The sequence below is a fragment of the Thermobia domestica genome, chromosome 14 (genome assembly GCF_964235325.1).
Source record: "Thermobia domestica chromosome 14, izTheDome1.hap1.1, whole genome shotgun sequence".
NCBI classification, from domain to species: domain Eukaryota; kingdom Metazoa; phylum Arthropoda; class Insecta; order Zygentoma; family Lepismatidae; genus Thermobia; species Thermobia domestica.
The window spans coordinates 87085900-87101198 of record NC_137467.1 but is presented as its reverse complement, the minus strand read 5'-3'; the positions used below and the strand labels follow the sequence as shown (position 1 = coordinate 87101198).

Here is a 15299-nt window from a genome sequence, read left to right as displayed (position 1 = left end):
GATTCACCATTACTCATCCCATAACAACTCCAAACAGCGACAACTTCATCAATTTCATCACGAACCATATCATTCTTCCATATAATACTCCACGCACAATCTACTTAGATCTTCAGAGTTCACACCGGTCTACAGTATCGTTAAACTTCCTCAAGTCTCTTATCATAACAGTTAAGTACGGTCTACCCTATCAACATCGTTCTCTAGGCACAGTCGAACAAAGATTAGGCTCCTTGCAAACGAGTCTCAAATTTCTGTGCCAAGACAACCAGAAATTTTGGCCTCGCTTCCTTGCGCATGCCACTGCGGCTCTGAATAAATCACCCTTAACTTCCATTGGTCTATCTCCTCATTTTCTCCTCTATGGCGTTCATCCCACTTTACCATTAGACAATTTGCTACATGTTCAACAAGAAACTTTGAATACTAATGATCGCCTACTTGCACTCAAAGAAATGAGGGACCTCGTTGAATTTCGAAAACACCAAGTTTTCACTGATCTGAAGAAGCGCATTGAGAAGGTCAAAAATCCAACACAGTTCTTCCCTGACAGTTTAGTTATGGTCTTAGATACCTCAACAAAACCTAACACTTGTAAGCCATTATCCCGTCTTTATAAGGGACCCTTCAAAGTGATTTCGAATGTCTCGGCTGATGAGTATCTTCTAGATATTGATGGGAAGCCAACGGTCATTGCTAAGACCCGTTTGAAACTGTACATCCCACCTACAAACCCAGACCCCGAATTTGAGTATAAGTACAAGCGCTTTCTCAGTACCTCTAAATAGGATCCTACCACGCATTACTTCAAAACCCAACTACCAATCACATTTCACGTTAGGTTTTGATTATCTAATTTAACGTTCCTAGTGAAACATGATCCCTTTCTGTAGTACCACACTGGCAAAACTTCCGACTTTGTCTCTCGTTATGCCATAATTACAGATACAGGTAGGCAACACACATTACAGGCAATATTTCTCCCGTGCAACGACTCCTAGTTACGCTCATAGCAAACTATACGCTTTTCCTTCTCCCCATAAGCAATAAAATGGCATCATTCATTATTCACGTCATTTTTCTTTCCTAGACGCGTAAGGAAAGACTCTCTATCTCATTTCCTTCTTGCGTCCTTTTTTGGGAACGGCTGGTCCGACCCCACTTGATATCACTAAGGTCGCTAGGAAGAAATGCTTTCTCTCATCCATACACACTTTTTTTTTGGTACTTACCTCGTACTCTGTCTTCCGCCATTTTCATTCCTCGTTCCACACACCTTAACAAATCCTCTCATTATGATGATAACAAAACACAAAACCACCACCACACATTCGCGGACGGTACACATTAATTGCCATTGCCACTCGCGTCTCCATTTTTTTTCTCACTACCCGTATACAGGCTCCTTTTGTTCACAACTGGCAAACCTCACGCAGTTTCTCCCGAATCAATTGTCTTCCAGGTCAACTTACGGTACCTTGGCCAGGAATAAACTACGTCTCACTAATATATATATTCTGTCCTACTTAATGGCAAATTCACTCTTCATTTCTATACTTCTTCTACTATAACGGAATCTTTCGCTATCCACGACCATACTTCCGTACACACCACATACAGTAATAGTGAACATGATAATAATAATAATAATAATAATAATAATAATAATAATAATAATAATAATAATAACATAAGGGTCTCGCCTTTTTACACCCCCCGGAATCTCCGTGTCTCCCTAAAGATTGATCAAGTGCCTTCTTCATTACAGTTCGCCATTATACATATTTTTACGTTATCCCTTTTGTTCCTTGTACGTTCGTTTTGCAATAGCATTACTCTTCTTCCTAATTTTCTCTTCTCCCTTTTTTCTTCTTTCTTTTAGTCTTTTTTTAAAAAAAAACGTTTTCGCAATGGTCTTTAACAAGTAATTCAGTGCCTCCTGTCATGTAATTTCTTTTCCACAAACGCACCTTGGCTACCCATCATCTTGCACCCGTTTCCATGGATGATGCCTACCAAGTCGCAGTTTCCTTTTCTGGATGATGGACCTCACGACTTCCAGACCACAAGATGCTGTCCATTTTGGCTCAAACATCACGACTTCCAGATAGCAGACTTCCAGGAGCTAGCCCTGTCTCTCGACGTGCTGCACCACCACGATCAGGATTTCCCGAGTTCCAGCCCTCCCGGATACACCATTGGGATCACGCTCGACATCTACACAGACCCAGCAGTTTTAGTGTTTTTTTTTTCGTGTGTGTGTTTACTAGTGCCTCCTTCCTCTAGTGTTTTTTCTTTGTTGTTTTTTTCTCTTTCTTTTGTGCACCAGCCCCATGATTATAAAGGTCTTAAACAATGAAACATTTTAAGGGATTCTATGTCACTGGTTCTCATGAACAGTAGACCATTGTACTTTATTAAAAGGGGGATTATTATATTCCCAAAAACATTATACAATGAAAAGTTTCAAAAATTATTAGACGTGCATACAATCAGTGACGTCTCCTTTATGAAGAAAAAATAACAATTTAATCTATCTATAGAAAATGAAAACAGCACTTTCAAGGTGACTATTTTGGAAGAAAGTAAAAACACATATTTTCTCATTATCAAAAAATCAGACAAAGTGCCTTTCTAAATTCCAAAACAGTTTTGTGACAATATAAAAACTAGTGTTTTAAGCAAAAGACAATTCTACCTACATCTGACAATTGTGAGTTAGGTGTATCGAATTCACGTCGCGCAGGAACTGAGAACGCAGAAAATTCCAAGATGTGGCTACCAGGATTGGCATCCATTACAGGACGTTTGTGAGTATGCTTTGTGTAATCGAATATTACATGGCTTAATTTGAGTGAAGGAAGGACCACAAAACATTAAAGGACACACACGAGAGAACCAAGGACTTCCCCTTGGTTCTTTTCTTTCCACTATATTACTTTGTTATATATTATTATCCTCTATATATCATTCGTTTTTATATCAATATCTTCTTAGGTGATGGTTCTAATAAATATTACAAAATGGAAGACATTTCCTTCTAATTGCCCTTTTAATATAAACTAGTAGCATAGCGTGACAATTTACAAGCATCTTTAAGCTCTTGAAAATTCAGGCAACATATTACTAATGGCCGTTCTCCGATTGCTCCTCCAGTCAAGACTTTGAAAGCATTTCTACTTTCTTCGATTCTAGCTACATGACCTGCCAACGTAAGCCTCCTAGACTTGACGACCCTAACAATGTTAGGTAAACCGTATAAATTATGTAGTTCCTCGTTATAAAGTTTTCGCCATTCCCCATTCCCGTTCCTCTTGGGTCCGAACATTCGTCTCAGGATCTTGTTCTCAAATACTTTCAGTCTATGTTCTTCCCTCAGAGTAAGCGACCACGTTTCGCAACCATACAGAAGAACAAGCATGATTATCGTTTTACACAGTCCCTAGGTTGCCTGCAGTGTACAGGTAGTGTATGAGAAGAGAGGAGTGTGTGGTGATGAATTGGCACAATGTCACAGATCGAGCAGCCGTAAACATCAAGTTCATGTGCAAATTGGGGAAAATCTGTTTCATTGAGTCCGATAGCCTTAAAAACAGTTTATTATTATCGGATATTTTAGCTCTTCCCAAAATTAAAAATTGTCCATTTTCGGTTCGCTAACGTAGAAGGGATCGAAACTAACGTGACGGCTGAACTTCGAACGACCTACCAAAAGAGGCCCTTCGTCGGTGTTTCCACTAATTGCAGAAGCGACGGAAGAAATGTGTGTGTGTGTTCCGAAGGTGAGAACTTTAATGGTAATGAAGTAAATATGTACTTATATTGCGGTAATAAGGAACTACAACAGAATTCTGGGACCTTTTTGACTGCCCCTCGTATAAGACTTCAAATATTTATGAATATATTTTGGACCCGGGTTCGATCCCCGGCGCGAGCTCATGTGGTTCGAATTCCACGTTAATCAGTAGGTCCACGCCTCATATAGCCTCGCTGCTGAACGGGACGTTAAACCCAAAATCATCTCAAAAAATATATTTTGGAAATACAAAACGGCTTATTGCTTAGTATTATCATTTCCATTATCAAGGCGATCAATGTTGAAACGGGAAATCGTGGATTTCTATTTCCTCCTCTACTAATAGAAAGATAAAGGTTGAGACGGAGTTTGTCTTTAGGCCCCTGCGAACATGTAAAACACGATTTCCACAATCTCTTCCTGTTTTTCATATCTGAAGATCCATATTGAAACCGAAAGTAGTGGATTTCTACCGCCTCCAGTTTCTTTACAGTATCAAAATTGGTATTTTCTGACGGCACTCAATCCATATTACTCGTAAAAAGCGTCAAATTTCTACTACTTCCAGTCCCATTAGAGAGATGAAGATGACGATTAGACCTGTCATAGGGATTCTGAATTGATTAAAAAGCACTTGTTGATATATATTTCCATTTGTACTCTATGGTGGACAACATTAAAACCAGTACTTGATAATTTGTACCATTTAGGGTTTGAAAGCTGTGTGAAGGGAGGGGACCAAATCAATTCCATAGAAACACTTTTCGCCATATCTTACTTCTTTTGCTGTGTTGCATGCCTGCAGGGACGGAAAAAGCTTCTATGAGACTTTCATTAACCTAATTATATAAAGCATAGTATGGAAGTTGAATCGCTACGATTATAAGAACAATGAGTCGGCAATACGTGTATTAAAGCATTACAGTTGTTTGTATAATAATATAGTATAATATTTTAAATTTTGAAAAGCGGAATTCAAATATCTTTTTTACTACGATGCGAACAGAAATGTCAGTGCATTTAATACTATAAACATAAGTGTTATTTACAAACTCATGTAACGTTTTAGTGAATTGATTAAAATTGGGCCACATATTTTATATTTTCTCTAGAAACGAGTACATAAAAAATAAGACAAGGCAGAAATTAAGCTGTATATAAAATAAAGTAATAGAGAGTAGAGCTCCTTGAAGTAAGGTACAGCGATAAAAATTTAAATTTTATCGTTACAGCTAGTGGAAGACAGCTTCATACTGGTTCAGAAAAATGTTTACTAAAATATTATGTAAGATAGGACTACTAATATATGAGGTATTATAATGACTGCGACGGCATGTGAAGCCTGAGCTGTAAATCAATCGTAGAAATGTTTCTCCTCGCCTGATGCATCGGAAAAATTTGGTACGATTCGTGGAACTAACTTCCAAGCGCACGTTTGAGAAAACGTGAAACAATAAAAGTGGACCAACAATGTTGCCACACTAAGAAACCATAGAAAAATGAGACAAAAGAAAGCAGTTAAAAGAACTATAACACAAACACTAACAATTATCCAGAATAAAGGGTAACAATGACAAAAATATAAAATAAAGACAACAACAATAAGAATAGAAATTAATAAAACGAAACTAATCGGCAATTTGACAACACTGTAACCTTAAGAAATGTTTTCCACAAGGGCGCTGATTTCTCTGTAAATTTTTTTTTTGGGGGGGGGCACACAGATGCAGAAGACATATATATGAGGATTTTAAGACAAATTGCATTCAAAATATGCCAAAACTTGTATATTCATAAATGCAATGTTGGAGCCCACATGAGCTTTGGGGGGGACCGGGCCCCCTCGGCCTTCAGGATTGCCGTCCTTGGTTTTCCATAAAGCGCGATAGAAGAGACTGACAAAATATCATAGATAGGATTGACGGTTGAAATTGGTAGATCTAGGTCAAGCTGCATGACTATTTGCGACTACTACAATACATACTTTATAACGATAATATTTTATTTTTACCTATGTAACTTCCCTCAAGAGCTACCATTGATAATGTGAAATGAAATGAAATGAAATTTTTGAGTTTTACGTCCGTTATGGTTATGCCGGTTAGGCTAGAGGAGACGGTGATGACGAGTAATGAATAAAATGGCGGAATGAACAAAGTGGGAGGAAACGGGAGAACCCCGAGAAAACCCACACACACGGTGTTTGTCCACCACAAAGTTCACTTGGCGGGGGCTGGGATCGAACCCGGGACCCCAAGCACCAGAAGTGAACGCTCTACCACTGAGCAACCGCATTGATAACATGGGCATTAATGATTGAAACGAAGCACTTCAGTTACATCAGATATTATGCATTACAGAAATAGAATTAAAAACATAATTGAAACACTTCCAAGTTCAGTTTTTTATCGATATTTGTTAAAGTGTTGTTTGTTTGGAATTCAACTCCTGTTCTCATACTCAAACTGTGAAAGATATCGAATTACTAGTTTAACGTACAATTCAAATACATGACCTTTCGGCTGGAATCGAATCCAAGGCTCCCAAACCAAAGAAGCTCTTACTAGGTTTTCATATTTTATTTTGATTATCTTATGTTGTTAGTTATTGGTAATCAATAGTACAATGCATAATAATAGGATTGTCTTGAATGTGCTTCCTAATGAAAGCGTCTATTTTTAAATTTGTAATAACTTCAAGTTACATGCAGATGCTATCTGACTTAAAAGCAACGGATTTCACTCAAGACAGCCAAAAATAATTGCGTTTACAAACGTTACGCTAACAACCCATAACCCAGTGATCGTGCACATTTGCAGTACCAGGAAGTTTAGCATTACTGACTTCTCAACAAATAGCATGGATAAACAACATGCCGCATATTTCATATATTCCCTTTTGCTAATATTTGTTCAAAATCCACTGACATCATACGCCAAATTAAAAAAAAAAATACTATAATATTCAAATGAATTACAATTTAAAGAAAACGTAATAAGTAGTTCATTATCTTGTTATTTTAACTAGAGCACATTCATACACCTCACTTCATTCGAAACCGAAAACGTTACTCCAATCTTTCTTCAATAATATTAAGAGAATCACTTCACCAAACTCGCACATTCTGCATTACATCATTCCAGCTACTTTTACTTCTAGACTCTTATTGTTCTTCTCAGTCCTCCTCTAAGTCAATATACTTCTTCAACACTTCAGGCAAATCTAAGCTGTATATTCCTTTCGGCAATTGCCAATTCTCAACTAACATGCCTCTAATAACACAGCGACAAAGATGCTTTAGAGTTGCTGGATATAGCCAATAACATGGTTTGATTACACGGTCTGTGTGAAGACGAGGATGGATTATGTATAAGCCATTCTCGCTTATCGAAAATTCATAAGAATCAGCTTCATTGTCTAGTTGTTCAGACTGATTAGTTTCCGTCTGCATACAAATCGGTGCTCGTGGTAATGACCGCAATAACAACTGTAGGCATTGAAGGGACTCAATTGGGTAGGGGATATGTGTTTCGTTCGAAAACCGTCGAGCGTAAGTATTCAATTTAACGATTTGGATATAAATAGGACACCAATTAATAGGATCACTACGTATTAAGCTATTAATTTTAGCTCCATATCGAAGTAATAGTTGCACACAATGTGGTCTAGATGCATATGATGCCATAAACAAAGGAGATGTACAATTATAGGAATATAAGGGGACGTCAACAAATCGATACAATAAAGATGATGAATTTTTAGGATCTTTATACAATAACTTGGCAGTAACAGCATGGTTCATGAAATATTCCATAGCCTTTAAACAGTTATTAATATAATCAGGTGTCCATCCACAAAGAAATCTTGGAGCTCGTATTCCCACTATAGCACCAATGAATAACTTCTCGAAGGTGTTTTCACATTTGTAAATAGCGTTTAATAATTTAGACACAATTTTGCTATCACTGAGATTAAAATCAAAACATAACTTCGCTGCAACAAACAATAAGTTATGTGGATTTTTGAAATTGCATCGATTCTTACTGTCACACATTACAGAATTATGGTACACTATGATCATTTCAGTGACATTCTTGCAGTATTCTTCTGGGTCGCTGGAGTTGTTGATCAGAGAAGAAAGCTTCTTTGTTAGTTGAAGACTTTTTGAACGACAAGCTAAAGAATCTGGATCTTTTAATTCTGGAATGTAATTGAAGAAAAAAGGTATGGAGTTTTGTAGTCCAGTGTAAACCAAGGAGTTGTCGGACGTAAAATTTTGTGTTTCAGACATTGTCCATTTACACACTTTTCACTTTGATGAGCAAGTATCACTGTTGGTGGTACTGAGTACTAGATTCTTAATACAGTAGATTTTACGTGTTTAAATATCTGAACGTTGCATTAAAAATACCATCTGACTTGGCTCGAGAATTGTTTATTTTCTTCTTTTAGTTTGTCTTTCTTTACTTGAGCGAGTGGTAAAGATGTATAAGAATGTGTTTTTCCGGCAGTATATAGGGCTTCGCTAATACGCTTAGCATTGTAGTGGTTTCCAAAGCTTAGTAACAGGATTTATTAACAATTGAGTAAAAAAAGAAGTATTTTTCCAAAGAATATTGTAAAGCATTTAAAAAAAACAATAGCATTTATTCACATCAATATTCAAGACAAGAGTTTCTTCACATACACTCTCCGAGACTATTGCACTCTAAAAGAAATTTCTTGTTAAACAACTTTCAGTCTACTTTTGTTACCAAGGAAATCTGAGGATATTTTTATTTCTGTTGTTGGGGCTTAATTTCTGTTAACAGATCTATTGCTTTCAGTTACAACATTCTGAATTTTTTCACCAAAACACTTTTGCCTGATATAATCGTTGGTTAGTTGGATCGAAGTTTGATGAAATTCAATCTAATACTCTGGTCCCTTCAGCACAAATATTATGTGAAACGTAAACCTATAGTTTATTGTGAATTCAGGATCACATGACTTTCCGCTGGGAATCGAACCCAGGTTTCTTACAATGACCATACCATAATATTCGTACAATACCCATATATGTATAAATTTACGGTGCGGCAATTAGGAAACGAGACTGAGCCTGTGAAAAAATGGAAAACCAGTGAAGCTAACGTACCTTATTTATTTAAAAGTATTAGTTTGACTACACACAGATTTTTGTGATTCACAAATTATGGAATAACTTCTCTAAATACTGGTTTCTTTCTCCATGGTGGAAATAATCAAGGAATCAACCCTTAAGTGGTGCTTCCAAGTTGAAGAAAACAAAGTAGATACAGTGGGATAGGTCTGACGAGTATTTGAGATGTGGTCATCCAAACACCTTTCTTCAGACCAAAAATATGAACGTCATTACCTTATGTGTTACTTGATTCTTCCCAGATTCCAGAAGACATTATGGAACTTCCACTAAATGGCCCCACTAAGTCTTTGGCTGATGGATGCCAATTCCCGGTGAACCATTTATTTGTTGTCATATGAAAAAAACAAAAAAACAAGAGTGTCTTGATTTTAAAATTTATTTGGTTGGGTGAGTTAAGATCCTTCCATTCAGCACTTTGCTACTTGGTTTTGCGGATCATATTGGGAAGCCCACGTTACATCGTTTGTAATGGTGCTTTGGAGGAAATTTGCTATCTTAGAGAAAGAGTTATCTGTTCGTGGCAATGTCACACTCTTTCCAGTTTCTGCACCACCGTAAAATATTGAGACAGACTACCTGTATACAGCTTACGTGCCTTTAAACCCTCTCTTATTACTTAGTGAACAGTCTTATTTACCCCTAAGAGGTCTGATATTGCTTTGGATCTTACATTTAGTATCGAATCTCTTATTTTATTCAGAAACACACCAATTATAAAAGCAATTATCTTCATAAACATTTGTCTATATCTAAAATTTTTCTGTTGTAGTTTTTCTTAAGATAGATTATAAGTTTTCCTATTCACATTTTGATATTCACTCATTGATGTATTGGTGAAATGGTGAGGAAGTATCACAGGATCAATGAATATTAAGCTGCATCATGTGCACACTAGCAACCGGGCAAGCTGGAAATTTCCTTACTCGTTTCCACGTTGAGATAAATATTTTTCACCATCATAAAAGTTCTATGTCGAAATTTTTAATTTCACAGAAAAAGGTATCGTTTACTAATTGCCTCAATGGACGCTTATGTAAGTTAAGGAATATTTATATTTTTCTATAGTTTATGTTGGTTTGTAGGTTTTGTTAATCTATTATATTTAGCTCGAGGGTATACCGGAAAGTTCCTGAAAGTTCGACTGAAGAGTCGAATAGAGGGATAAATGAACATACAGTAGAGCGTCGATTATCCGAAGTAATTGGGGGACATGGGTATTCGGAAAACTGGTTTGTTCGGATAATCGAACTGTACATGTTTATTTGCCATGCGCGGAGCGGCACGCCTCAACTCTAAGCTGGCGCAGCTGTTGCTGTGAACAGCTTTGATACTGCCGCTTCTTCTACAGCCAGTGCCAAACCGACAGAAGTGTGCTGATTGTTGAAACACAGCGACTGGCGGCTTGGCCGGTCAGGAGCGTCTTATGAAGGCCCCATTAGAAGCAATGTTCCGCCAGCGGTGGCTCAGTGTGGCGACTACTGTGGGAAACTTGGTTTGGGAGTGAGGGGGATGATGGACGGCAGGGTGGGAGAGTAACAGGTGCGAGCGAGTACACAGTTCGATTACGCGGTCGTTCGGTTGACCGACGTTCGGATAATCGACGCTCTACTGTAGTTATTCAACATATTTAACCTTCAAACTGATGCACTTGCTAAAGCAATATTGCCGCTTGTCTAGCCCTTGTAAATACTATTTTGCCCTAAACTTAAGCCTCCGCAGCATGTCGGACGTGATGGATGGATGTTCCATAAAGCGTTTGTTCAAGCGTTTGTCCATAAAGGACAAATAACAATCATGAGGATTCTGGTCAGGTGAATAGTAGGGGTAGCGAACAAATTGGTGTCCCAAGGTGTTTATTTGATATGAAACGTGTCAACTGTATAAATGCCACTGTGCGATATAAATCCTCTTGGACTACTTTCCAAAGCATTTAGTCTTAATTGACTTGTACCGCTTATCCAAGAAATTAGTGTAATAGCTCTGATACTATAGTTTTGAGGTAAGTACTCCACAATTAATCCTAAAATATTAAAGCCTTATCTTCTTTGCTCATATCTAGGTGCAGAACTTGTTTGGGCACGGATATCTCGAAGTGACGTCCCTCTAATTATTGAACTTTGGTCTCAACATCATAGATATAGGGCTAGATGTTTTCCTCAGTTACAAACCGGGGCAAAACATTTGTAGAACTATCCTCAAAACGGATAGAAACTGCCTTCGAGACTCCATCCTTTCTTCGGGTCCTTGTTCATATATCTAGGCATCCACTTTGCTGAAAGATTACGCATGTCCAATATGCTGCTGATAATGAACAAAGTATGATATTCCCGTGAGACGTTCACTATTTGGGCTAGTTTTCATATTCGCCTGTACTCAAGGATTGGTTTGTGAAGAGCAGGTTTATGAACAGAACCCACATTGGACCTCATGTCCAAAGATGAAATAACTAATCTTCAAACAATCTATCCTTGCTTTGATGGTGCCGTAGGAAGGACATTGCTCCCCAAATGACATCTCAGTGTTGTCTTTTGTAGTCTTTCCATGGGAAAGAAAACTTTTCTGGCTCTTCGATATTTAAAAGTTGCAAACCTTGCTTGAGTGTCCAATATCAATGCTTCAAGCACCTCACAAACAGGTAATTAACCAAAAGAAACATTTTATTTCCACCATTACATACGAAGATATTACGCTGTCATTTGAGTCCGTACTCAAGATTTTATATGAATGGTAGGGGGCAATGCCAGAAACTGTGCAGTATCTCGTTATATATCACTTAATAATGCCACATTCAATAATTCCTTTTCTCGCTTGTTTTAGGTACTTAACTCGACCAGATAACATGGATCCACAGTTTCAATTCGAGTATCGAGGACCAGTTTCCATGAAAGGAAAGTCGCAGCCAATGAATGTTTGGTTTCTTACGCGTGGACCAGAATATATCGTGTAAAACACAGAAAGAAATATTCGTATTTGTATGTATAATGTTATAAATAAATATATATCTAACATTGTAAGACTGTTTTCTTATATGGCAGTATTTCTTGTTTCTACCTGATAACATTCGTATTTAAAATATAAGATAGGTGTGTCCAATTCGCCACGTTAAGCTTTGAACGACTGTTGCAAATTCCTGATAGGTATGGCAAGTAAATCCGTACTGGAAATGGATAGTATACGGCTTAAGTTATCTGTGGGACAAAATATACACCCATACGTTAATAGTATGATGCTTCCGAATACAATAGATAAAAAGTATGCAACTGACGAAATGGCATACATCCTGTCCATAATTTTGCCACCTCTACTGTAAACAAAGGTGAAAGTCAAACCGCTCGACAAAACACACACTTTAGTACATAGTTTCACCCCATAAATATTATGATAAACATAATACTTAATCATTACTAAATATTTATATATTTAGCTTCATTTAAATGATGAGCTTCTCTTTTCGCCACTTCAGGATGCCGTAACAAAAATCCACGAAGTGATGTTCAACTTGCAGCACCTTGTATATTGTTGAAAGGATGTGGCACTTTGTTTTGTGAACAAAACTCGTAGACACATTTTTTAAACAGTCGAAGTGTGAGAGGAAATCCTACGTCCGCTAGCAGGACAATCCTCTGGACTAAGACCTCTTCCTCTGCTACATTTAACACATAGTTTCTACCAGGGAGTGTACGTTGTGTCTTTTGTGCTTGTACATAGGCACCTATTGTTTGACGTGATATTTTGAATTGTTTAATTGGAGAGTTGAAAGATAGCTGATGATGGGTAATGCTGATCAAAGCTTTCTTTAAATCCATCCATAACCACTTGCAGTACTTCCCTTTATCCCGTCTGTCTGCCATTATCTGCAACTAAATCGAAGGAAAGAAGATATTAAAATCGAAAAAAGGAAATATCACTCCATTGCTCCAAAACGACATGCACATTAACATAGCTTCCAATTTCGCCACCCTTTCTTCTGCATGGCGAAATTGCAAGCACCTCCAAATACTACACAGACGGGGTGACAATATGACTCCCAATGCACAACTCACAGCGTTACACATATCGTTGTAAATATAAAGCATTCATTTTCACAGTGCAATACTTACGCCAAAGCTTCGAATCTTCCTTCTGCAACAATGGACTGAGCTTCGTTGCTCTTGCTCTTAAAACAGCATTACGTCTATCACATACACTGACTGCCTGCCTTTCGCGCTTAGCTCCTACTCACGTTTACATGCGCTATCTACCTATACACTGACCCCGTATATCGACTTATGCCAATGTGTTCGGAGACACAGGTACCTGGCAGAATTGCAAACATGACGAAATTGCGCACACCTACCTTACTTACAAGAAATAATGACATCACAAAGTGATCGAGTCCGTAGCAGCATAACATGGCCTAGTCACTGATTTCTTCTCAATCAATCGTAAGACTAGGTGTTTGCATAATGCAAAGAAGAAGTTTAATGATGGAAGTAGTGGATAAATGGGGCTTTGGCAGTCAACTACAATTTCTGTACCTAAGAGCGTGAAGTGCGTAAGTCACAAATCCTTGTTTTCCAGAAAACAGAAAAAAAACACTTACTTAGGCGTTGGTAAGTACGCCAAATATTCTATCACGTTTCGTTCGCATGGTAATTTCTATTAAGACTCGTAATAATCTTGTAGAAAAAAAAAGTCACATTCGCTCACTCTTGATTGACTGCATCAGATTTTGGTGTGATTGAATATGCAGTGTGTCTCCATTAGGAGTCCAAAGATTCTAGTAGCTCTTTTTTTACTGATTTGGTTGACTTCATCAAGTGCTCTTCCTACTCATTTATATAGTGCCTAGTGTATGTCTTTGGTGAACAAGCGCCGGGTTCAGTTGCGGGTGGGAGAGCATCCAACACATTACAGTATTCTCCTTTTTAAACTTAATCTCTAACAGAGAACATAAATACAAAACAAACAGTTGTTTTCGACAGAAAAATCCACTTTTCATATTATTGGTCTTAGAAGGGTTTGGGTACAAAACCTCGCGGCCCAAAACCTCGCCTCCCAAAACTTCGCGGACCAAAATCTCGCCGGAACGAAAACTCGCCTGGCCAAAACCTGCCGCGCAAAACCTCGCGGGACAAAAGCTTGCCTGGTCACAACCCCGCCAGGCCAAAACCTTGCCGCCCAAAACGTCGCGGGCCAAAATCTCGCGATGCACAAACCTCGCTTGGACAAAACCTCGCGGGCCAAAATCTCGCCGGGCCGAAACTTCGCCTTGCCAAAACCTTGTCTTCCAAAACCTCGCGCCCCAAAATATCGCAATACCCAAAATTTTGCCTAAAAAGAAGCGCCATATTGCGTCGATATGTAATACTATTTATTTAAATGAAAATTACTGTATATTTGAACTTTTTTTAAATCGGGGAAAAGGAGGATTAATTCGCCTTTAGTTGGAGGCTAAATTCATCGTTTATTCCTAACTAATTTTAATCAAAGCTGTGAGAACTGTGCCAACCTTCAAATAATATATACTTAAAATTTTAACAAAAATCTCATAATATTTATGAAAGTATGAAATAATATATGAGTTTTTACGACGTCCCTTGATTATGTCCTGTAGGTTAAAAGAGACGTAGATGACCAGGATGAAGGAAATGATCGAATAAAGAAAGTGGGAGGAAACGGGAATAAACCGAGAAAGCCCACGCACACGATGTTTTGTATCTTCTTCTTCTCCTCCTCCTCCTCCTCCTCCTTCTTCTTCTTATTATTATTATTATTATTATTTGTAATGTAGAATTGTATATTAAGAAACTCATTGGGTAAATTTTAAAGAAATGTTTCATTCCGCAAGGTTTTGGCCAAGCGAAATTTTGGTTCGCGAGGTTTTGGATGGCGAAGTTTTGACAGGCGAGATTCTACCCGGTGAGATTTTGGGCGGCGAGATTTTGTCCCGCTAGGTTTTGGCCCGGCGAAATTTTGTCCCGCGAGGTTTTGGACGGCGAGGTTTTGGCCGGCCAGATTTTGGGCGGCGATGTTTCGGCCGCGAGATTTTGTCCGTATCCCCTTAGAAGAAACACTACACCATTTGTTAAACATGTTTTGGGTACAGTAATCTGTGGAGTAGCGGTAGCGTGCTGGACTTGCAACTAGAAAACCCCGGTTCGAACCCCCATCAAGTAAAATCTTTTTGTCATAAAATAATTGCTACGAACAGAGATTCATTTGCCGTTGGAGAACTTACAAAACATCACTTATGAGAATATGAGTACAGAGTGTATGCGTTTGTTGTCATACAGTATAATGAAAAGTAGTGTTCATTTATAAATTCGTCTTTCTATCTGTGACTAGTCATGTTTATCT

The 15299-nt window shown here is 38.0% G+C and overlaps 2 protein-coding genes across 2 annotated transcripts in view; one reads left to right on the top strand and one right to left on the bottom strand.

The window, feature by feature from the left end:
* The window catches only part of Gycbeta100B (guanylate cyclase soluble subunit beta-1-like), a 207036-nt gene extending 195062 nt beyond the window's left edge, over nt 1-11974 (top strand). Inside the window, exon 14 of the mRNA XM_081738661.1 lies at nt 11778-11974. Within this exon, the coding sequence (XP_081594787.1) occupies nt 11778-11907 (130 nt within the window). The 3' untranslated portion in view covers nt 11908-11974. The remainder of the gene's footprint in view (nt 1-11777) is intronic.
* Nucleotides 5326-9221, bottom strand: stops (SOCS domain-containing protein stops). Its single transcript, XM_081738663.1, has one exon. The coding sequence runs from the start codon at nt 8085-8087 to the stop codon at nt 6972-6974; it is 1116 nt and encodes a 371-aa protein (XP_081594789.1). The 5' UTR covers nt 8088-9221; the 3' UTR covers nt 5326-6971.
* Nucleotides 11975-15299: the final 3325 nt, after the last annotated feature.